General features: G+C 34.6%; 1 protein-coding gene across 4 annotated transcripts in view; it reads right to left on the bottom strand.

Annotated features, from left to right (window-relative positions):
- Positions 1 to 5366: 5366 nt before the first annotated feature.
- LOC106464528 (zinc finger protein ZIC 4-like) overlaps positions 5367 to 26829 on the bottom strand; it is a 33747-nt gene continuing 12284 nt past the window's right edge. The window contains exons 2-3 of one of the 4 annotated variants that reach the window (XM_022392261.1): positions 7568 to 7996; positions 5367 to 5695 (exon numbers count right to left, since the gene is read on the bottom strand). In XM_022392261.1, the coding sequence (XP_022247969.1) occupies positions 5655 to 5695; positions 7568 to 7996 (470 nt within the window). In that variant the 3' untranslated portion in view covers positions 5367 to 5654. Of the gene's footprint in view, positions 5696 to 6443; positions 7997 to 26829 lie in introns of those variants that run through there. The other 3 variants (XR_002611768.1, XM_022392260.1, XM_022392259.1) reach the window with 3 other exon arrangements.

Below are 26829 nucleotides of genomic sequence, written 5' to 3'. Positions count from 1 at the left end.
TACTTAAGCTTCAGCATTCAACTATTTCATACTGTTAAATTTGAAGGACTAAGCTTTGTGTTTTAGAATCATAGTCTTATTCAAATGTAATAATAATATGTATATATATATATATATATTATAAGATATCTGTCAAATTTCTTTGCTTCCTCTCTTCTTCCATTTCAGGCTGTTTTGGTTCAACGAAAATTGTATGCAATGTACAGGCTATACCTGTCCATATTATATTGGTAATTCAGACGTTATGTACAGGCTATACCTATCCATATTATATTGGTAATTCAGATATTATGTACAGGCTATACCTATCCATATTATATTGGTAATTCAGATATTTACAGGCTATACCTATCCATATTATATTGGTAATTCAGACGTTATGTACAGGCTATACCTATCCATATTATATTGGTAATTCAGACGTTATGTACAGGCTATACCTGTCCATATTATATTGGTAATTCAGACGTTATGTATAAGCTATGCCTATCCATATTATATTGGTAATTCAGACGTTATGTACAGGCTATACCTGTCCATATTATATTGGTAATTCAGACGTTATGTACATATTATACCTATCCATATTATATTGGTAATTCAGACATTACGTACAGGCTATACCTATCCATATTATATTGGTAATTCAGATATTTACAGGCTATGCCTATCCATATTATATTAGTAATTCAGACGTTATGTACAGGCTATACCTATCCATATTATATTGATAATTCAGATGGTATGTACATATTATACCTATCCATATTATATTGGTAATTCAGACGTTATGTACAAGCTATACCTATCCACATTATATTGGTAATTCAGACGTTATGTACAGGCTATACCTATCCATATTATATTGGTAATTCAGATATTTACAGGCTATGCCTATCCATATTATATTAGTAATTCAGACGTTATGTACATATTATACCTATCCATATTATATTGGTAATTCAGTCGTTATGTACAAGTTATACCTATCCATATTATATTGGTAATTCAGACGTTATATACAGGCTATGCCTATCCATATTATATTAGTAATTCAGACGTTATGTACAGGCTATGCTTATCCATATTATATTAGTAATTCAGACGTTATGTACAGGCTATGCCTATCCATATTATATTGGTAATTCAGACGTTATTTACAGGCTATGCTTATCCATATTATATTGGTAATTCAGACGTTATGTACAATAGCGATTCACATTATAAAGGTAATTATAAAGGTTTGTACAAGTGACACATACATATCAAATTGTTAAAGCTACATAAGTAAGTTTTATAATATAAACTTTCAGACGCGTGTGTATAAGAAGTATTTGATGAGAATATAAATATTTCTATAGAAGAGATTATTATGATTTTTTGAGAGCAGTAATATATCTAGGGTTCTTATTTATAACTTTTTCCTGATTTTGTTGTTTCTGTTTCAAAATACACGAGTAGTCTAAAAATTCATTCTAAATTTTATTTTATTAAAATTTACACCATTATGTACACAATGCTATTAATTACAATACACAAGTCAACGATACAATGGACATTTCAGTTCTCTTTGTAGAAACAAAGTTTCTTCGAGCGGTAATATATTTACAAAATTATTTCCCTTATATAAAGACATACCTATAGCCGATCAGTTATAAGGCAACAATGTTTTCGGTTCAGACTAACACAACAAAGTAAAAACATGATGTTTCGGTAGCTTAACAATGATTTTCATTATTTAAGTAAAGTTTTTTACTAGAGTGATGGCGTTCTCCTGAACAAATCATTTGAAGGATATCAAACTCAAGTCACAATCAGTTAACACTGAGTTGGCCATAGGAAATGAGGAAAGGTAAAAAATGCGTGTAATTCGTTACCTGAGAAAGATTACTCCAAATCAAATATTAGAAAGAAACATGCTTTTAAAATTCACACGAGTTTTTTATCGGTTGTACATAGTAAAACTTTTATTAACCAACTGCTATCCATAAAGTATATAGATAATGATATGTAACTGAATGTACGGATTACAAAAGCTGTTATATTAGTGAGACAAACAGACAACATACTACTCGTTTACGTGAACATTTCAAATCTCTATCTCATATTTTTCACCACATGTGTTGGAACAATCATTCTTTTGATTTTTCTAAGGTAAAAATCCTCACCAGAGAGGATAACATTAATAGATGAAAAATAAAATAAGCTCAATTAATGAAAAACTGTATTCTTAACAAATACAAAGGTGTTCATTTATATTTATTTTAATTCCCTTCTTTCTTGTATATAGAACGAATTTCAATACTTAGAGTGAGGCCTAAAAGTTTTATTTATTATACCTAAATTTGACAGTTCATTGATAAATTACCATATTGTTTACAGTTGGTTAGTCGTTTGCTTGTAGATTAGTATTGTTACAGATTCTCACGTTATCCTTTTTGAAATTAAATTCTGTTAGCCTCAGTTCTTGAATCCCACCTGATGATGCCAGGTAAACATGGTGAAACTTTGTGATAAAATAAAAGTTTTACTATGTACAATCGATAAAAGTTCGTGTGAATTACTCCAAATTATTTTAAGATAGTTTGTCAAAAATGGTGCCACGTCATATTTATATTTCATGTTTGGTTGTTTGTAGTTATGTACAAAGTTACACGATGGGCTACCTGTGTTCTGCCCACCACGAGTATCGAAACCCGGTTTTTAGTTTATATTTCAAATAACCAATATGTTGGTTATAGGTAAACATTTGTACCTGAAAAAAATGTATTTTTGAGCTATTTTATAATCAGATGCTATTGAAAGTAATAAGTGAATTAACACTTTTTGACTAGGAAATTACCAAATAATCTCGCAGAATTAGAAACATTGATATTGTGTACACAATTAACGGTAGAAAATACGGTTATTTCATGTTACAAACGACAACAATTTTGTATTGTTGTATTATCTTTGTTCAGAAGTCAGAGAGAGAAAGACAGAGCAAAAAGTGTGCAAGAAAGAAATGGATATAACCTTTGGGATCAGTGACGTATATTATATTTCTACCCATTATTTCCTTCTATTTATTTATTATTTACTAGCTGGAGTAGCCGTCCGTTGGACGGGTGAAATAAAAACTCGTTTGTAACAAAGGATAGGAAATTGTGCTTCTATTTTTTTTTCTTACCATAATAAACATTGAAAGTTCAATAAAAATGCATAAAGGTATCAGTACTGAAAATAAAGACATACATTTTCAAGAATTCTATGAATACGAAATTAGATTGGGGGTATAACCCTTCTCTGGTGACCTTCTAGTTGCCATCCTGTATCACTGTGTCAAGTTGGGTGCTGATTGATCAAGAAATGTGGAAACATATAACGAAGAAATTGCTAAAAGGTGCGAACAAACAGACACAAACTCAGCTTTATATATTAGATATAAGAACAATAAAATCTCACTTTAAGCTAAAAATAGCTTATAAGATAAACAAAAGAATCAGAAACCTATGGTTGCACTAATTTGTAGCCAGCACAAATTGTTAATTTTTATCACACTTTGGGTCCCCTTCGTGCTTATATCTTTAAAAACGTTTACCACGCACAAGTTTATTTACTTACTTTTCACTCTGTATTTTGCTCTTCCTATTTTCACAGCAGACTAACCATAAAATCTGAAATGTATGCAGGCAACGCTTGGTCGTTAAGTCAACAAAGTTTCTGTAGCTAGTAAAGGGCTTACTTAATTAACATTGGGGAATTAAACACACAATCAGGGGGTCTATACCATTGACCAAATCCAATGTATCTATCTTCATTTAGCATATGATCTTGAGTGGAAAATTTTTACTCGTAGCCCATTTTATTATAGATGACTCTAGTTACGACGACTTTAATGTTAGTTACACCATTAGGGCCGACCATGCTGGCGCCATTACTGGTTCGACGTGGAAATAAGAGTAGCACTCAATAAGTTAACACTAAAAAACAAAATTGATCAACCATTTTAATTGAGATAATGAATTGGATTAATTATTTCTAGAATACAACTTTACCTAATTAGACGACTATGAATTCCTAAAGCAGATGAGACCCCGTTTTTTGCGCGTCATAAAATACAGACCTAAATTCTTCGGTGAAACGAGGAAACACACTAACTACATCGTTCTAACCATTCTGAGCGATTTATAGCATGCCAGTGAAGAGAACATCATTTATACAACAAGCTTTAAACACGACTCCTATAATAGAAGGTATGTGTGAAAGCTTTCGAACGTCAGGATGATCCTACTACAAGTCGTTTGAATCTTGATTACCATCATTTGAAAGCAGCTTGTTATGTGTTTGTGGTTTAAGGATATTTGTTTAAGATATGTAGTTTTACTTAACCAGTTTGTCGAATGGTGAAAATATATTTAAAAAAAAAACTCTCGGAATCAATACTTATTTCCTTGAACGTGTTAGGAAATTATATTTGCACTGAAAATAAATTTGATATTGTACGTTTCCACGGTGTTAACTTTTATTTCTTTGGATTTAAGTTAATAATAACGAACTTCTTAGGAAGTGAGATAGGTACATCTCAAGTTCAGAAACCTAAAAAGACAAGTATGCGGCGAGTCAATAAACAAAATGCGACAGCCTTGAGTAGAGTTTCACCGTTTCGGGTCTTTGTTATGGTTTACTTTCTCTGATTGATGACTCCAGGGTTCGTTGTTGATGAAAGCCCAATCATTTCTCTGTCTACACACAATAAACACACACATGGGGAGATTCACACCTCCACCCTTCTTAAAGACCACCATCTGGTGGGCAAATGAAGCAGTGTGGGACGAGGTGAAGCTATCTTTAACTTGGCCTCAATCCAACCGTCACAACAGTCAGTCAAGAGGCTGTATGTGTATGGAAAACGTAGTGCTACTACAAGATATTTGCTGTCAATGTATAAGTGTGTTGTGAAGGAAACGTTATCTGATAATACAGCTCTCTCAGTACAAGATACAGGTATAAACAAACGATCTTATCCTTGCTATGTCAAAACACACGCCGAAATGTGTTAGAACCCAATATCTTCTAAGCAGGTGAGGAAAACTACAAAAATAGAACATCGAAGATCTGCAAAGTACACGAGCTAAACGTGTAATCATTTCACTTGATTCTTTATTTTTAGTTTATTGAACATTTTTACAAACTTTCCAGTTTTAAAACTTTTTGTCATATCCAGATAATAAGATTAGATTTTTGTATATATATATATACTAACATAAAAAATCGCGTTCCAAAGTTAAACAAATTACAAATAACATAATTTGTGCTGAGGCTTAGTAAACTGGCATCTAACGCGTAGTTTAGCACCACGAGTGAATCGTTCATTATGCCTAAATGATATTTACATAACATTAATATTTAAAAAAATGCCCAGTCATATAAGTGTAACCTAATCTTGTATGGTTTGAATTTTGACCTGAACAAAAATAGATAAAGGGAGTTAAAATATGACGTTAATAAATCTGTAGTTCGAAACTAGGTGACTATGAGTTAAAACAAAATATTGTAGTGAGACATGATACAAGGAGAGTTATCTAGATTCTCTGTAGTGAATTATGTTCCATTATACGTTTCACACTAAATTATTGTACGCAAATGCCATATATTTATCTGCTTTGTATGTTTCACACTAAGTTATTGTACGCAGATGCCATATATTTATCTTCTTTGTACGTTTCACACTAAGTTATTGTACGCAAATACCATATATTTCTGCATTTGCTTTTTAAAACAAAGCGAAACGATTTAGAAAGCTATTGTAACTCAAAGTTAGTGATTTAATCAGCCTCCCAACAACTTTTTTACCTCAGTGTTTCGCTTCCCGAGGAACAAACATTACCACAGCATTTTTACTAATTTTTCTCTACTTAAACATTTTTTTTATCGTTTGATTATAAATACAAAACAGACAATCTCTTTCGCAACATTGTAGACGGCTTAAGTAGCGTGTGTTAAGATTTTTAACCTGTAATATTTTCTGTGCCTCTTTTTCATATGTGTTATAAAGTTTCGTGGCCAGTGTCCCACTCTCGCTGGACAGTTCTCACCAACCCCACGTCAATAAACTTTCTGCCTCTCAGAATCTATTGTAAACGTTTTAGTGGAAAGGATACTTAAGCGATGCTTTGGTTTTTAGTAAAACCGGGATCCCTTAGATCATATCTTATTATCGTCAATGAGACTACTTTTCAGACAAATCCATCAAATTTAAGGTATTACACGTACATCATTTCTACCAATCATTGCATTTTGTGTTGAATAAATCTTTTTTTTTGCAAAAATATACACCAGAAAACATACATTTTTACACTAGGAAAAATCTTTTTTTTTGGCACGAAACATAACAAAAAATTTGAAGTAACTTTTTTTTACAACAATACGTTTTTCTAGGATGAAATGAAGAGATCAATAATAAGATATCAAACTTATTATCCATAAATAAAATAAAAGTATATAATGCCTAAAACAATGAACTATCCCATTACCAAGTTTAGTCTATCATTATACATTTATCAACACTGTCCAATTTTGATACATAAAAGAACATTTGAAGGCGTTATTGCTTTGTAGTGTTACCTTTTCCGATAAGCAGTTATTTTTAAAGTAAGCTTTAGAAATAAATTTAACACCAGCTTAGCGGTATTATATATATATAAACCATAAATTGAACACCAGCTTAGCGTTATTACATATATATAAACCACGTTATTTTTTATACCAATCACTTCTTCTCGACTACAAAGCAAAAACGCCTTTGACAATGTGCACACTCTATCATAGCTTTGTTAAACTGTCAATATGATTTTAAAGAACTAATAGCAGATTCCTTAAACAACAACAGGATGAGTTCTTCCATATCCCAAGTCCTAGCTGTTCCACGGTGAAATACATTTGAAGCACCCTGTCAGTTTACTCAGGTCTATTCATTGTTGACAATCGGTTGGAGTAGTGACTTTTTTCTGATCTTTTGAAAGATATGGTTGACCATTGACTCTACGGAGGCTATTGGTAAAGCGTAAATAAAACATATAGTTACACATGTATGTGTGTACCCATATTCTTCTAATGTAATGTACTGTAAGCCACTTCATCAAATTATCTTACAAGAAACTAACACGGACTCCTTTAAAAACCACGAATACTGCTTATTTCGACATACCACTAAGCTCTATACAAAGTTCAGCTTTTTACGCTGCAGATGACCACCTGTGACGTTTAAACTGAGGCTCAGAATAAAAATATACATATGGGAAGCTTTACATTTATAATGACCGTAGGTGGAAGAAGTGGACATGGTCACTTAGAGAATTTTAGTCACAAAGGGTCCAATTTAATATCTACACATACCAGGCTTACCTCTGTTCAGTTACACAGTGGTTAGTAAAAATCCATCCATACGAACATTTGGTTACTTCGTTTTTGTACAATTATAAAGTCTTGTATGAATAAACTCTAAGTCAGTAGGATGAAGACCCGTGTAGATGGTGGGTCACTCCTACCACTGGCGAGTGTTCATTACTAGGAGGAGTGGGCATACCGGCTGTAGACTGACAAACGTACCATTCACTCAAGTTAGTTGGATGGCCGCCTCCTCCTCCATGTCCAGGGTTAGTTAAGGGTAACGCCGTGTGGCCTGCTGGGCAGGTAGACCGTGTCCCGATCAGCGCGTTGCCGTTACCGCTGCTACCATTAGTAGTGGTACAAGGCGGCGTGTCGCTGTCGTAGTCAGACATGGAGCTGTTGCTGCCTGTGGAACCTGGCGCTGCACCAGGAGGCGGCGGAGACTTTCCGTGTACTTTCATGTGTTTCCGTAGAGAGCTCGGGTGAGTGTAACTTTTGTCGCAGCCTCGTATCTTACAGTTGTATGGTTTGTCACTAGTATGCACGTGAGAATGTTTCTTCCGGTCGGAACTGTTAGCAAACCTCCGGTCACACCCCTCGAACTCACACTTAAACGGTTTTTCTCCTGGACAATAAAATAGTTAAAATACTTGTTAATAAAACTCGCCCAGATATAAATTCAAAACACAAGGGTCATCAAAAACGTTTTATATGTTTTAAATAGAGTCACACAAACATCTGGAAAAGTTATGAATACGATTACACACACACACACACATATATATATATATATATATGTGTTTTACAGCTAAACAATGTATTATCCTCTAACATGTAAGCAACAAGCTCCAGAAACGTTCTGGCTTGACATTTATTGGGCCTGATAAAACGTAATTGTAAAGAATATTTTGATTAGTATCTCAATCCTCAAGTTAACGACTTGTTGTGCATACTGTTTACTGTCGATGGAGCCCACGTGTTGCATAATAATGAGTAATTTCGTGTTTGTGCCCGTTACGAAGCTCAAAATAAAGAACTATCCAAAATATTGGGTAAGTTACTCATTTTTCATGTGAAATAAACATGTATAAACAGTGCACAATACAACATACATTAGATATAGGTGTGTGTGTGTGTGTGTGTCAGTTGTTCGTTTGTTTTGTTACATGAGGGTTATATGTGCTACCATTCATTACTTTAGAAGTAATAGACTAGAGGGAACGAAGCTAGTCAATACCACCCACCGCCAACTCTTGGGCTACTGACGAATAGTGGGATTGGCCGTCACATATAACGCCCCCACAGCTGACAGAATTCATACCCGCAGATTCCGAGTCGATCACTCTAGCTATCAGGCTATGCCAGGCACTCTTCAGTTGTTACTTCTGTATGTATATCGTATACAGATAATATTTGCTTATTTTACTTGTTTCACTTTTTAGCGTTTGTGCACACGCTCTTACACAACATATGACCCGAAGCAGCAATGTTAATGTTTCTCATGCCCTACGGAAGGTCTACAGAACTACTATAGAAATTCTAACAGCATCTTATGCGCACGTATGTTAAACGGCCGGAGTTCAGGTACAGCTGTCCCTAATTTTGAGCTACTAATCGCATGGAAGGCAGTCTTACTGCAGTACCCCCTCCATACAAGGGTTTTGTCGAAATATAAAAAAACAAATGACGGGACTGACTGTCATTTTTATAATATACACCCCAGTTGAAAATGCGGACCAGGATCACGTCTCGATCCCTCAATCCTCAGCTCGGTACGCTAACCGACGACCGATTTCAACAATTATCATTACAGAATTTTTCCTGGAAGAAATAAATAAGAAAATTATTCCAAAGCATTTTTAAATGTTAAATTTTAGCATAATTAATTTTCTTCTCTTCTAAAAACGTAACATTTACGTACAAATGAAATATTTTCATGCCATACACGCTTTCATCTGCAGAACTTTCTTCTCAAAATCTGAATAAAAATTAACATTTTGTCCTTTAAATTTGCAACGTTCTGAAAGTGAGATTCATGTATCGACCTAACCACATTCTTTAGATATGTGTTTAATTACAGGAAAATCGTGACTTCTAAAGAACCACCGTTAGAAGGCCAATTGTTTATAGACTGTAGTCATGACGACGCATGATCTATGGTAGCATACCTACAGTTTTCTGCTTTAAAAATGATTTGTAGAATAGATAAGCATGTAATTGACAAAGAATGTATGTACCTATTATGGATATTACATAATACAGTTTAGAAAAACCAAATTCTGCAACTATTGTCTTGCGTATCCTATGTTTTATGCTATGTTAATCGAATAAAAATGTTATACATCACCTATTTTGTGATTAATGAAATGCAAAAAAACGTAGATGCAGTTAATATTGAGACCAGTATTCTAACCACTAACAGTCTTGACATTTCCCAATTTCGAGTATCCCTTCATTCCCACCACCTTTCCTCACGATCCATCTTTTCGGGTAAAAGGTACATTCTGGATCAAGACTTACTAAACGTTTAAAATTGTAAGCGGTGATAAAACGAAGGGTAAATTGTACTTTATAAGATCGATTTGCGTATGCTAATGCAGTGGCATGTCACTACAGATGCAATATGGGGCGTTACGGATGACATATTTAGTTCTTATATACTTTACAACGTATTCAAAGGGCATGCTAACAGATAAAATAATTTGTCACAGCCATTTCCGATGAAGGCTATTCGTGCAAAAGAAAACCAAAGAGATACAAAGATACACCAATTTCAAAGATGAACACCATTAGTAAAGGAACATCAACATTTATATGGGAGTATGAAAACCGCATAAATATCATTTTTTCCCAGGCAGATCTGCCGCTACAATCGCCAAAAAAACCCAAAAAACTCATAGATTGATCGTCAAGGATCACCCCACAAACACACACTCAAAAAAGTGATTACCAACAAATCGCAAACATTCTAGTTTGTTGTGTAAGGCTTAGTATGGCCTGGTATTTAGTGCACTTGACTCGCAATCTGCGACTCGAGGGTTTCGAATCCTGTCACCGAACAGGATTCTCCGTCCTTTCAGTCGTTGGGGCGTTATAACGTTACCGTCAATCCCAATATTCTTTGGTAAAGAATATCCTAAGAGTTGATGGTAGGTGGTATTGACTAGTTGTCTTCCCTCTACTCTGTCATCTCAAGATTAGGATAACTTAACGAGAAATTCAACAAAACTAACAAACAAACTGACAGATGTGTAAACGATAATTCCTAAAGGTTGTTGCTCTTGTAAACAAGCACAAACCAAAAGAGCACCAGTTGCTCCCAAAACATATCGGTGAGAGGAACACAAGTTTGTATAACGAATACCTTGTAAGGGGGAAGTGAAATTTTATTGCAACATTGGAAGGCTTTGCCCATGAACGACTATGACAAGAAAAGGACTTCCGAAAATGATACAGAAAATGTAAAAAAAAAAAAAAAAATCGGCTTTCTCGTTGCCACAAAGTTTTCGTATAAAGGTAAATTTAAACTTAAACGCACAATAAAACAAAGGTGGATTAAAGTTAACAAGTTACTACGAACAGAAAGTATTAAAATCCCTGTACTTTATGGCCAGTAAGGAATGGCTACTTCGGGATAAAACGTCATGTAACATATTTAAATATGCAGAAGGTTTTATACGGAGAATGAAACCGGTACTCATACTACTTCCTTCTCTGACATACCTGATTACGCACCCTTGTTTAAATGTAGTCTAGGTAGCTGACGTTCACATACAGTATAGGGTCTGTGGAAAATGTTTCAAGACTTATAACCTAATATTGAACACGTCGTCTTTCACAGAAATTGCGGTGTAAGGCCATTGTGCGTAATGATGGCCATTAGACAGAATACGGTCAAAGATGGAAATGTGCGTAATGATGTCCAAGTCTTGGAAATTTGTTATTTTCAGTTGCATTAATCATTTTTAAGATACCATACAGAGTAAAGAAATGTACTGCTTACATATATGAACACACGTAATGAAAGTATGGTGTCTGTGGAGAATAAATGGGTATCGTGATACTAAATCATGGTTGTTTACCATACAGAGTAAAGAAATGTACTGCTTACATATATGAACACACGTAATGAAAGTATGGTGTCTGTGGAGAATAAATGGGTATCGTGATACTAAATCATGGTTGTTTATATAACAGTTAAGGCAAAGTATGCTCAGTGGTATTTGAGAATGTCATACCGTTTGAGTAAGTAATTTTTATAAAGTTGTTTTATAATATCAATCCTGTTTACGAAAGAAAGCTAATAAATGAATTATTAGACTAAATTATATTATTGTGCTGTATCTAATAGAACATTGATAAGCTTGTCCGTGTTATATGCCCACAAATATAGTTATAGATACACATATTTTGTAAATACAGCCTTATTCTTTAACTTGCACAATTATAATATGTCAAATACAATAGTTTTTGAAAATTCTATTGTTTTACAGATTAATATTTCGAACACCTCGAATTATGTAAATATTTTTTTAACTTTACACATTCTTATCAATCATAACATGAGATCCGCCATGAAAATCAAGAATTTCCTCTCAAACTTTATATTTTAATTTTAGAAATAAAAAAATATTCCAGGAAAATGCAGATCTTATAGTTTGTTTGTTGGTAGTTTAAGCACAAAGCTATACAACGGGCTATCTGTTTTCTGCCCACCACCGGTATCGAAACCTGGTTTCTAGCGTTGTGAACATGCCGCTGTGCCACTGGGGGGCAGATGTTATAGGGCATCTACAACATGGGAGTGGCTCCTCCAGGCAAGCGTTACCCATTATTGAAAACACAATAGTCATAGCTCAGTTTAAAACAGCCGCGTGCTAAAACACTTGCTAGAAGATATCGAACAAATGACACCCCTAGTATTATCACGAAAAGGTAGGCACGCCTTAAGTTCTACTAAAAGACCATTGTCTATAAACGCCCTCTATCGTCCAAGAACGACAAGCGATTACAACCTAAGTAACGTTTTTTTTTATAACTTTTTAGTTACGCTTTAGTGGATTTCTCGTTCCAGGAAAGAAAAAAACAAGCAAAAACTTATATCATTAAATATCAAATTCATTGAATATTTATGAAAATATCTATTGAATGAAGGAGACAAGGTAAAACTATAATAGCATATGGCACGTGTCATTCACCGGCCATGGTAGTTTTAAAGATAGCTACACAATAATATTTCAAGCAGGATGCCATTGTCTTTTTAAACTGTTCATGTGCTGTGAAATTAGCTTAATATAACGATAATTTCTTAGTTGCTTTATCTTTCTTGCATGACCTCAGCATATTTTTCAAGGTGAATACTGTTTTGAATCTACGATTTAACTTATTGCTTGTGAAAACAACGCTATTTGAGGTCATTGCATTGGATTCATGGAAGTATCAGAAGTAAATTATTCAAAGCAACGAACCGCATTTAAATTTCCTAATGTATACCTACAGGTTAAAATCAGTTTTGTTTCTTATGTAAATCACATAAACTCACTAACATATACGTTCTTTTGAAAAAATCGTCCCTCGGCAAGTCAGTGGTAAGTTTCCTGACTTGCAACTTTAAAAGTCGGGATTTAATTCCCTTTGGTGGACAAGAGCGCTGATTGCCCATTGTGTAACTTTGCGCTAAAAGAAACAAACAGACGAAAACTTCGAAATATTCTTAATCGCTGTAGCCTTGTATATAACAAACGAACAGTCGAAAACTTGGATTTATCCCTAATCACTGTAGCCTCGTATGTAACAACCAAACAGTCGAAAACTTGGAGAAATCCCTAATCACTGTAGCCTCGTATATAACAAACAATCAGTCGAAAACTTAAAATATCATTAATCACTGTAGCCTCGTATGTAACAAACAAACAGTCGAAAATTCGGAGATATCCCTAATCACTGTAGCCTTGACTGTAACAAACAAACAGTCGAAAACTTGGATATATCCCTAATCACTGTAGCCTTGACTGTAACAAACAAACAGTCGAAAATTCGGAGATATCCCTAATCACTGTAGCCTTGACTGTAACAAACAAACAGTCGAAAACTTGGATATATCTCTCTGTAGCCTCGTATGTTTTTACTAGTTGTGGTATCCTCCGCTAGACAAGTTTTCTAGCTTATCAGATTTTAACATTTCCAAATTTCACTGAAAAATCCATTAATACATTCACCGATGTAGATATTAATTTACTGTGATTAAAGAATCATTTGCAAGTTGTTTCTTGCTTAAAAATATCTTAATGTGCAGATTAGCTGACACATTTCTCATTACGGTAATGAATGGGTTAAATAAAATTTTGAATGGTTGTTAGTAGTTAATTATCAATTGCATTTCTTTAGGTTACAAAGTTAGTCACTGTGACCATAACTTCTTAGACAAGATCTCAAAAGCTTTTACTACTTTAACGTAGTTCAAATTTGTCTAGTTCACAAAATTAGTCACTGTGATCTCTGATTTTAAAGATCAAGTTCCTAATCTTGTTATGTTTTTCTAGCTCAACAATGCTAAATTTTAACACACGTTGTCGCAATCAACAATCGTGGTTTCTACTGTGTATCATAGTTTAAGAGAAATTATAATGTAACAACAAAAACAGACAAGGTCCTCGTAACGCAAATTCTTCATGTGATTTTAAAGTTCTAACTAAAAGCCTTTCAGGTTTAGTACTTTTAAAAGAAGGAGAACCTCACTTTTCAAAATAACAAATTTATTTCCATTTAATTTAATTTAAAATTTCTCGAATATTGTTTGGTTACATTAATGAAGTTTTTGGTCCTTGGGTTTTATTTGTAGTTACTACTGTATTTAATTGTAGCTTATTAGCTGTTTATAGCAGAATATGTTTGTATATGATAAACACACAACTAAGAGGAATCTAAAAATCATAGTCACAATCAAAGATTAAGAGGGAGACATTAATCTCAAACATGTATGTCAAGTCCAATTTGGAATAAATAAATACCTGAAAACAACAACAAAGATTACTACCTTGAAACTGTAGTTTTATTATACAGAAATTAAAAGTTCTGAATTAATACATGTTTACTAAGTGTGTGACTAGAAACGTGGATGCTGGTACAAATGACCTGAGCAGGCTATAGCTAAAGTCACGGTTGGCTAAGGATGATCAACCGTACAACTTATATCTCCCACTGCCACCCCAACACAAGACTCATTTTACCAACATACTGGTCACGACCCGCAAGTTGCTGCTTCTGTCGCATTGTTTAGTAGTTCATTCGGTCTCTTCCCGATTCTCGTTGCGCATGTGCCACGCATGGCCAGATATTAGCATTGTTCAATCCCCTTCGTCATTCACACCTGGGATGTTCAACTAGCTAGGATTGAGTCGCTATTCTTACCTGTATTTTGTATCTACAAAAACTCGAACAGAGACTGTGAAATATCAACAATTATACATACACCCATAACTATATAAGTTAATATGTAATATCTTACACGCATGTCTATATGAATAATATAAAACATTTCAAGCTTCTTGAAAGCCGAAACACTTTAAAGTCATCCCTACTGTTAGGAGTAAAAAATTCGCTTATTCTCTACCTCTAAAAATAAGTATTCTAGTGTCTGCTGTTACAATAACTATTTATATCCCTTACTGTTAACAGTAACTTCTCTGCTATCTGTTGTTACAATAAACATTTATATTCTCTACTGCTAACAATAACTACTGTGCTGTTACAGTAAACTTTTGTATCCCCTACTGCTAATAATAACTACTACTCTACTTCTACTGTTTCGGTAAACATTCATATTCTCTACTGCTAACAATAACTTCTCTGCTTCTGCTGTTAGAGTAAACTTTTATATTACCTACTGCTAACAATAACTACTCTGCTGTCTACTGTCACAGTAAACATTTATATTCCTTACTGTTAACAGTAACTACTTTGCTGTCTGCTGTTCCAATAAATATTTATATTCCCTGCTGCTATCAATAAGTTCTCTGCTGTTACAGTAAACGTCTATATTCCCTACTATTAACAATAGCTATTCTGCTGTTACAGTAAAGCTTTATATTTGCTATGTTAACAATAATTACTCCTGTTTCATTAAATATTTATATTCCTTACTGCTAACAGTAACAACTCTGTTGTCTGCTATTCAAGTAAAAATTTGTATTCCCTACTGCTAACAATTACCACTATGCTGTCTGCCGCTTCAGTAAACATTTATATTCTCTACTGCTACCGATAACTACTCTGCTTTTTGCTGTTACAGTAAACTTTTATAATCCTTACTGCTAACAATAACTACTCTGCTATCTGCTGTTACAGTAAGCCCTTATAATCCCTACTGTTAACAATAACTACTCTGCTATCTGCTGTTACAGTAAACCCTTATAATCCCTACTGTTAACAATAACTACTCTGTTGTTTGCTTTTACATTAAACTTTTATATTCCTTACTGTTAGCAATAACTACTCTGTTGTTTCAGTAAACATACATTAACTTCTGATAACAATAACTACTCTGTTGTCTGCTGTTACAATAAACATTTATATTACCTACTGCTAACAATAACTTCTCTGCTCTCCGCTTATAGTAAACTCTTATATTCCGTATTACTAACAATAATTGCAGTGTTGTCTGCTGTTACAATAAACATTTATATTACCTACTGCTTAGAATAACTTCTCTGCTCTCCGCTTATAGTAAACTCTTATATTCCGTATTACTAACAATAATTGCAGTGTTGTCTGATACTAATAGTAAATTCGTATATTTTCTATTGGCGACAGTAATTCTTCTGTTGCCTGCTTTACTAGAAACGATACCCGTTTGCAATACTGATACAGCTCAGTTTCAGCTTCAGCACTTGAAATATTGATATAATTCTCCTTACATTTTTCTCAGAAAAAAATGTTTAGTTTGAGAAACGAAATATATTTATATATGTTTTATCTAAGAAGGTAATGACACTGTACTTCTACATAGTTTTAAACTATCTATATTTAACAAAATCTTTAGGTTTTAGAATATATATCTAGCAGAATTAACGGTGCGGTAAAGGAATGATGAACAAATTATATGTGTGAATGTTACGTCTGTCTGGAAAGACAGCTATATAAACTTTCTGAATGAAACTTTTGTGTTATTTATGGGCACCACCCTTCTTTTGTTACAGATTGGTTTCGACGAGAGCAATAATGCATAATAGTTATAAATCGTGTCCTCGGTATACCTCAACCAGTAGCAGCAACTAAGGTAGCTAGGTGGTGTAAAGAATCATTGTGGTAGCGCTTGGTAATTCAAAGCAGGGTTTATGAACGCTGGTTGTATTCACCAACACAGATGATGAGTTTTAGATCACCCCATTTCTTTTTAACGCGAAATTCTAGCACGTGCATATGCTTATAACGTGAACAAACGCAGTGTCTGGTTAATTCTCAGACTACTAAGCGGCAATAGGTTTAACGACCCCGAGCCACCCCCATTTGAATCATTCCTCGCATGAGGATTACCAACAGGCGTCTAATGCGATTAAATCAATAGAAATTTTCCCGTCATGGGTCATTGTATACTGTTGAACCTGGGACATACGTTTCTCGCATAGATTTCCTATCATCTCTCCCTCTCTCCAATTATCAGTCTCTCTCTCTCCAACGTACATTTAACATTCGATTTTGTATTTCATGTTTAGGTTAAATAATATACAATACTACTAGTGTTCAAACATGATACTTGCCTAATACGGGTTACAATCAAAACATTGAACTGTTCTCTGACTACTGTTATCATCTACATAACAACAGTGTTTCCAGTTTATGCAAGTCAAAAACCTTCTCGCAGACTTCATTTAAGCTGAGGTGTAATACAGATGTGCATTCAGTCAGATAAAAAACGTAATAATTTTCACAGGGGAAACTATTCAATGTTGGAGTAGTGTTATATGGCATTGCATAGCTTAACTTCAATGTTGGAGTAGTGTTATATGGCATTGCCTAGCTTAACTTCAATGTTGGAGTATTGTTATATGGCATTGCATAGCTTAACTTCAGTGTTGTAGTAGTGTTACGTGGTATTGCATAGCTTAACTAAATGTTGAAGTAGTGTTACCTATTGTCTAACGACTGTTTCAGAATATAGGAACTAAAAACCTTTTAAGGTCAAGGGGATTGTCGATATGTCATTATGGAGAGTTTAAAATCACCCTACTGAGCTTAAAAAAATTACGAAAAAACCTCACTCGAAATACTGAGTTTTCAGTTATAATTCCTGTAAATATTTTTTGTACGAGAAAACACGCGATGCGTACATAACATATGAACATTATACATAAATACTTCGGATAATTTTTTCGATCACTGCTCAGAGAACAACAAGAGCGAGACCATCGCAATACTGCAGAGTAACGCTTATGGCCATTCACCCTTTCTTCTGAGCGAAAACAAAGTGGTTTGTTCCGTATACCCTTGTAAACTAAAAAAAAAGTCACCTCCAACGAGAAATGTAGAGACTTGTTAGGGTTATGAATACCCTTGCTTCGCTACACTGAATACGTTAAGGCTAACGATTGTAATGTTAATTCTAAGTCACTCTATTCACGGTTGTTGTTTTCTTTCTTCAACATTACATATGTATGAGGTAATCTATGCATATTTTATTTAACTTTCATCGATTGAGTCTATCTGTCAACTGGTGTTCATATGACAACTATAAAAAAAAATTAAACTATACGATTTCCATTTAAGAACAGGAAACAATTTTTTGCATAAAGTTTTTTGTGAACACAGCCGAATATATGGCTTTACTTTAATGTTGGAGTAGTGTTATATGGCATTGCATAGCTTAACTTCAATGTTGTAGTAGTGTTACGTGGTATTGCATAGCCTAACTTCAATGTTGGAGTAGTGTTATATGGCATTGCATAGCTTAACTTCAATGTTGGAGTAGTGTTATATGGCATTGCATAAATATTTTCTATTTATTCATATCTTATGAAGAAACCAGATCTTTTATTTTCAAATATATACCTTATTTTATATATGTGAGATTTTATTTGACAAACAATGTTTGTTCGTGGTAACACTTTATATTGAGGAAATGTCAACAGTTTTCACGTGTGTAATGTTATTATTACCATGTAAGCACTTGTTCTGTTGACGAAGCCAGATGAACCAATATGGGATGAAATAAACCTATAAAACCATTGTTTTCTGTTAAATAGGTGATGTATATTTACAGCGGCAAGACATTAACCACAGGCGATATACTCGTATCTGTACCAACCCTTCTATTCACAAACAAAGGAAGTGCTTAACATATTATATATGAACACGCGGTATTTTTCTTGGAAGCTTCGGATAGCTCTTCAATGAAATATGTGCTAGCTTCATTTTTTTTTTATGACTGAAAATCCACAGATACAGTAAATATTCTACACATTATATTGGTATAACCTTTTCATCACACTATCGCAACGTAATCATCTAATAACATTCCCAAATGATGAGACTTCTTAACCCAAGAATTACCAACAGGGATCTTTATGGACCTAATTGGTTTAGTAAATTATTTATGCATCAAATTGCTCGTGCGTCTATAACTTCGTTGATTATAAGGTCCTTAATAATTTATGAGTAAGATAAAACAAATATCAGCTCAAATACCGGCAATTAATCCCATTAATTATTGCTTGGTTTCTTTATGTATTTTACATAGAAAATGAGTGATTGCATCTTTTCTTTCTCAGATCTTCACATTGAATGTTACAACAGGGAAAATTACTTAATATGATGCAAGACACCATTACCAGTAACCCTATAAAAAAAATAAAAAATTTAGGCCCGACATGGTCAGGTGGTTAGGGCGCTCGACTCGCAATCTGCGGGTCACGGGTTCAAATCCCCGTCCCACCATACATACTCGCCCTTTCAGCCGTGGGGGCGTTATAATGTGACGGTCAATCCCACTATTTGTTGGTAAAAGAGTAGCCCAAGAGTTAGCGGTGGGTGGTGATGACTAGCTGCCTTCCCTCTAGTCTTACACTGCTAAATTAGAGACGGCTAACGCAGATAGCTCTCGTGTAGCTCTGCGCTAAATTCAAAAAACAAACTATAAAAATTAGTGGGTGTGTTAAATGTTCAATGTGCATGAAAGTATAAAGGCATAAATCTGGTATTAATTGGAGACTTATCTTTGTGATGGCTTGTAATAGTTTTAGAGGACGGTGTATTGGTTTCGATTGACCCTGTATAGCTGTTCATGAATGGATTAAATAAAATACAGCAATTAGTGAACTAAACAGATTGGCAGTAGATATAGACTACTATTGTAATAATTAAATACTTCAATTAATTTTAATAAATCGACACAAGTTTCACCCGACTTAAGCAGTAATCAGTATTAGAATCGCAACAATCCAAGCTACTAGTTAATTGAATACTTTTTTCTACCCTTGTCAGTTACACTCTACGTCCATCGAGGTATGTAAAGTCTGACAGTTATTACAGTCATTATTGTAACACTAGTGTTAAAGAGGTGTACTTCCTTGCAGCAGAAGTGAAGTGGAGAGAGAACAAGTAGTGTGCGACCTTGTACACGAGATAACGTGTACATACTCGATATATAATCTATCTCCGTGTATGTGTGTATATTCGCATATATGTAAAGACACAGTTTTACAGCATGCCTTTATATGATTTTCTTTTCTCGCTCTCTACATTCTTTCACCACAGTTTTACAGCATGCCTTTATATGATTTTATTTTCTCGCTCTCTACATTCTTTCACCACAGTTTTACAGCATGCCTTTATATGATTTTCTTTTCTCGCTCTCTACATTCTTTCACCACATATTGAATTCACACGTTATATTTTTTCACTGTTCTTCAATAAAGAACTACGTTTCTAATTCGTTCCTCCATGACCAGTTTTTGGGGAACGAACCAATTAGAACTTACCTGCTGCACTTTATAAGTATCGATGCGAATAATAAGAAACAGAAAACAGAGATGATTTCTATTTTCCAGAAAATAATAAATGGTTGTAATACTGGGTGAATTCTGTTAGTTCTACTTACAAAGTCTACTGTTTCATGCACTGAACACGCTGTATTTTATGTATTTTACTTTTGGAAAGTTGTTAAATACTTGAAACATGGTGTTGGTACACTGTTATCATTCGGTAAAATCATCCTGTTTTGCTTATCCATATAAAGCTTCAGTATAACTATAAATATATGTACATTAGCCTTATATATTGCAATGCACAACACATAATTAATTTCTCATAATAGTTTTATATAACTTAAATAGCGTCTCAACCTCTACCATATCTGTCGAATCTCAGCCGGCCTCAAGAGTTCTGGTATTAGCGAAAGGCCTCGTCAGCACTGGATATGGTAGGTACGGTGTAGCCGATATATTGTTATATTTACTATTTTTTACTCTCACTTAGAAGCTCTTATTAATAACATTATCACTTCTCATAAGTATGAACTTAGTTTGCAAATAAATATTTCTATGTTTTTCAGAACATAACAACTGATACAAGAAAATACCTCAGAAGTATATAAAAGAAGCTTTCCTGCCAAACAAAACTATTAGAAAAAATCTTACACACACGTACTTTAAGTAACTACTATTATAGATTAAAGACAGTTGACAAAGTTTAATCATTGGTATTCCTTTATTTGCGACTTGCATGTATCGATACATACTTTATATAAGCCTAAGTAAGGAAATTCTATTTATAAACTTGCCTACCCTGTCGGGATTACGGCCGAAAATATTGTTAATAACGAGGATACCCAACTGATGAAACCATATATCAAATACGGTAGAGTCTATATAACCTCAAGTGACTCTGTAATGAAACTGCGATTTTTTTAAATTCTTATGCTTGATGGAAGCTTTTAAATACAATAATATACTTTCTTAAACAAAATGTATTTTTTAATATTTACCTCAACATAAATATCATGTACTTGGTGTCGATCAAAGCATTGATGAATAAAACTTGGTATATTGTAATATTAAATTCATGTACATTCTGAACTCCACCACAAAGCACGTTAAAGGGAAACAGACACTACAAATAAACCACCCACCCCCTATTACACTGTGTCGATTACAATCAGCCGTTTTGTACATGTGTCACTTTGTTCTGCACTGTGGAAGAACGAGTCCCGTTTGTGACGAGAGTTTAAGTGAATGGTATAATTCGTAATATGATTCTAGGTTCGTGACATTTCTTGCCTAAAGCTATTTTTGATTAATCAAGTACCACAGAAAAATGAATTCTATCGATGTTAACACGATCATAGGGCAACTACGATGTAGCTGACTTCCAACTGAGAAATATAAAGGCAATAAAATAAGACGTTTAAGATCATCGTAAGAACTTGAATAATCCTTGTGTGGTTTATCTTAAAAACCACTTAAAATTAGTAAACGTTTAAGAAAAGGACATCAGTAATGTGAGCAAGTCACAAGTGTAAAAAAGAGTATTTTATTTAAAAGCAGGAAACATTCTATGACTACTAAATGACAGATGCTTTAAAATACAAATTATAATTTTTTTCCAATATTTCACTTTCGTTTGAAAATTGCCCATTTTAATTCATGATTATATAACTTTTTGTATTCAGTTTGTAACATTCAAACTGGGATTCTTCTTAATTAATTATAAACTAGTCGTCTTTCCATCAAAATACTTTTCTGTCTTTCAGAAACGTAAATAACTAAGCAGTACTCGGCTATTGAGAAAGCAAGACTTGTTGATACAAGTGTTTGATACACCAGATTACTCACTCCAGAACGTATCAGGTGTCATATTACCATCTAAATTACAAAAGTGTGTTTCCACTTCAACGTGTGAAAGGAAAATATTTATAACACTCCTTATTCTTCCCATGTCTCGTCTCTCACTACAACCCTTCACCCTACAAGTGTCACTGAGGAAGCAACCAATACCAACCTTCACCTCCACAAGACTCACTGCAGACACAAACAATGCAACTCTTCACCCTGCAAGACTCACTGAAGAAATGGGCAATATAACTATTCGCCCCTATATATATCCTCACTGAGGATATATCATTTACCTCTACATGACTAACTGCAGACACAAAGAATACAACCCTTCACAATTGTAAGACTCACTGAAGAAAATGCAATACAACCATTCAACCCTACACAAATAACTGAGAATACAACCCTTCACTATTACCCCTACATGACTAACTGCAAACACAAATAATACAACCCTTCACAATTGTAAGACTCACTGAAGAAAATGCAATACAACCATTCAACCCTACACAAATAACTGAGAATACAACCCTTCACTATTACAAGACTCTGTGTGGAAAAGTCAGTACAATCCTTCACCCCTACAGACACGATGTAACCCTTCACTCCTATAAGACTCACTGCAAACACAAACAATAGAATCTCACACTCTTTCAGACTCACTGAAGACAAACAATATAATCCTTCCCCATTGCAAGATTCACCTTATACACAAACAATACAATTGTGCACCCTTACAACTCGCACTGTGAATAAAGAAAATACATCGTTGAATCCCTTTAAGACTTACAGATACAGACAATATAACTCAAACATTCCTCGAAACACACAGAAATCAAATTTTCAGCCATATAGGAATCAATGTGAACAATAAATAAACTGCTTCTTAAAATCCATAAGACTTACAGAGGATACAAAATACAGTCCTTCAACCCTATAGGATTCAAAGCAGACACAGATAATATGACCTCCTCAGCTCCATGGACCTAGTGATTAACTGCGAATCCGAGGGTACATGGTGCCGCCTTCCGCCTAGTCTATCAATTCAAAATTAGAATATTTTCAAAACGAGACCCAAAACTCGAGCGCTATCGAGTAGTTGGCTATTCTTTTTCAGAAGAATAAAGAAGAATAGTCAACTATTCGAAAGCGCTCGAGTTTTGGGTCTCATTTTGAAAATATTACAACTTTTGTAGGTGATCCTGTGTGTTAACTATTTAACCTGGAATTCAAAATTAGATTCATGATGTCAGAAAAACACGTAGGTTCAATAATTCTCGATACATAATCATAAAAACCCTATAACCCGAGTGCTTTCGAAAGGTGGACCTTTCTTCGTCAGGAGCAAACTGGGAATGCAAAATTAGAGAACTCTTGTGTAACTTTGCGCAAATATCTAAATCAACTAATCAACTTTGGTTCTCCAGCACTGCAAATACAAAAATATTCCTATAGAACACACTGCATGCTTCTTAGTATTTAACATTGTCTGAGAACAGACAATTCTATTTTTTAGAGTCATTGGATGGACTGGCAATGAACATTGACAATGTAACCCCTGAGTTCTTCAGAACTATTAATTACACACAAAATACAACACATCATTTTTGATGAATGACTGATACTACAAGTATTGCAACCTATCAAACCTTCTCGACTTTATATGCACAGCTTACTGAATGGGTACACACAATAATGACAAGTCTTAATCTTTTCCAACACCTGGTGTAAAGTACATTATAAAAACTTTACACCAAACAGTAGAAACAAGAGACAACTTTCTACAGGTTACCTTACAACCCAACCAAAGTAACTACAGACATAATCACCCATCTAATAAACTACCTCAAAATAATAATTATACAGATGTGCAATTTGACTAATTTTTTGAGCAGCAAATTGCACACCCAGCTATGCCCTTGGCGAAATTCCGACAGGTCCACTGAAAGTCTACAAGTAAAAGTGAACTCTCAGTCCATAATGAGCTTTCTTTTCGAAGCTATTGCAATGTACTTTAAATGTCTTACCTTCAGGTTATTTTTTTCTCTTGAAAACACGCAGAAATTAGTTGAAAATGAGCAAAATCTCTACTATGATTTTTCAATAGTGTTCATTCTCCAACCGAGAAAATTGTTGTAAGACAGGGTTAGTGGATCGGAAGTGAGGAGGTAGAGAAGTCGAGTCGAGAAACTTGGCAGAAATTGCAAAGCAGTTGCGCCACTTCTTGTTCAAAGCTGCCCACTTCACAGAAGAGATGTGGTTAAGATTTCTATTGTCTGAATTTTGTACATTCAATGCATTAAATTCAATAATAATCTCGAATTTTACTTCTACGGAGAACTACGTTCTACATGAAGAAATAAGAAATATACTAAAAAATTATTTTAATTATGAAATACTTTTCTAACTGAGGTTTAAGGGCTTCTTCTAATTCTAGTATAAACCGGAAAGTTAAACGGTTTGAATCAGAAAAGAGCGGGAAATTAAACAGCAGCAATATCTTTACTCTCCACGTTGTAGCTGAATGTTTTATTAATGTATATTTTGATTTATATGGGAAACAAGATAAAATGCTGAACATTTTATTTAAAATTTTGACTTGTAAAATACCCGTGATGGCCAAGTGGTTAGGTCGCTCGACTCGCAATCTGAGGGTGACGGGTTCAAATTCCCGTCCCACCAAACATCTTGCCCTTCTAGCCGTGGGGCGTTATAATGTGACGATCAATTCCACTATTCGTTGGTAAAAAAGTAGCCCAAGAGTTGGCGGTGGGTTGTGATGACTAGTTGCCTTCCCTCTAGTCTTACACTGTTAAATTAGGGACGGCGCTAGCGAAGATAGCCCTCGTGTAGCTTTCATTTTCGATTGTTTCTTAAGTTTTATCTTAATAGTTTATATACATCTTTCATCCTGTTGTGCGAGAAGGATCTTGAAGAGTTGATTTGTCGGTAAGTGTTTCGCCACTTGTGTGGGGGTTTACACTTCTGAAGTTAAGGTGCTCATTGATTCATTCTTCTAGACCCCTGGCTGTCGATCCATTGTGCTCTGGTTTAGAACCCAAATACATGTACTTGGCCATAGAGTTAGTTATGTAAACAATATTAAGTTTGTTTGTTTGTTTGTTTTGTATTTAAGCACAAAGCTACACATTGGGCTATCTGTGCTCTGCCCACCACAGGTATCGAAACCCGGATTCTAGCTTGTAAGTCCGCAGACATACCGCTGTGCCACTGGGGGGCTAAACAATATTAAGAACAAGAAGTTTATTAGTCTACACAGTTCAGTTTGATTTGCGGATTCGTTCTGGTACTCAGTTTTTCGACTTTCTTCATCGTAACAGACATCATTTCTAGATAAGGTAACATCAGGACCCATTTCTTTCCGAGTACAAGTTGCCGTTCAAGGGTGATCGCGGGTTCGAATCCCATCAACGAACGTGCTCTCTCTTTCATATGCGGGAGTATTATAATGTGACGGTCAGTCCAATTGTTCGTTGATAAAAGAGTAGCCCAAGAGTTGGCGGTGGGTGGTGTTGACTATCTGCCTTCCCTCTACACTATCACTGCTAAATTGAGGATGAGTAGCGCAACTAGTCCTAGGGTATATTTGCGCGAAATCTAAAACCGAAACCAAATCTTGTGTGGAAAAAACAAAACTTTTTTTTTCGTCTAAATGCTCTCAACAACTATTTATCAGAACATCTCGATATGAACATAAGAAACTCTTCATACAATATTTGTATGAAAGTTTAATTTATATTTCATAAACATAACAACTGTTAATGGGCCTCTTAACTGGTCTTTTAAGTGGCTTTCACTTGTTATTTGTGTTGGTTTCAAGTATAAATAACCATGGTTATAAAAACCTTTATTTAATTCCGTTTTCGTTAATTAAAATGATTTAAAAAGTCTTAGAAATTTTTGAATTTTCAAAACCTAAATAGCGCCTTTTGTACGCATGGACTAAACGGACAGGTCAAAGCCTCCTAGTGTTCAGGTCTTTAATTTTAAACTACTGAGGGTAGCCAGTCGGCTGCACTCGCCGTCACAAGTGCTACATCTGGGTCTTTGAACCGAATAACACGAGTGGGTATTGGTTGTTTTCTATAACGCATCACTGTTGAAAGAGTGGAGCGCGTTTAGCAGCAGTACGTCTCGAACCTTGGACATATTGTTTGCATACTAACCACTAGGTTACACCAAGTCTTAGGTTACATAAGTTTTTTTTTTGCATGTTACAGGAAAACACAGATTTTATGTGACAGTTTGATACCTATTTTACTTTCTTATTTAGTCGGAACGATGGACGAGACTGTCAGCAAAGTTTTATTCGCTTATCTGCCTTCATCACTAGACTGTCAGCAAAGTTCTCTTCGCTTATCTGCCTTCTTCACTAGACTGTCGGCAAAGTTCTATTCGCTTATCTGCCTTCTTCACTAGACTGTCGGCAAAGTTCTATTCGCTTATCTGCCTTCTTCACTAGACTGTCAGCAAAGTTCTCTTCGCTTATCTGCCTTCTTCACTAGACTGTCAACAAAGTTCTATTCGCTTATCTGCCTTCTTCACTAGACTGTCAACAAAGTTCTATTCGCTTATCTGCCTTCTTCACTAGACTGTCAACAAAGTTCTATTC

This window comes from Limulus polyphemus, unplaced genomic scaffold, assembly GCF_000517525.1.
Source record: "Limulus polyphemus unplaced genomic scaffold, Limulus_polyphemus-2.1.2 Scaffold1677, whole genome shotgun sequence".
NCBI lineage: Eukaryota > Metazoa > Arthropoda > Merostomata > Xiphosura > Limulidae > Limulus > Limulus polyphemus.
This window is presented reverse-complemented; position numbering and strand designations above follow the sequence as displayed.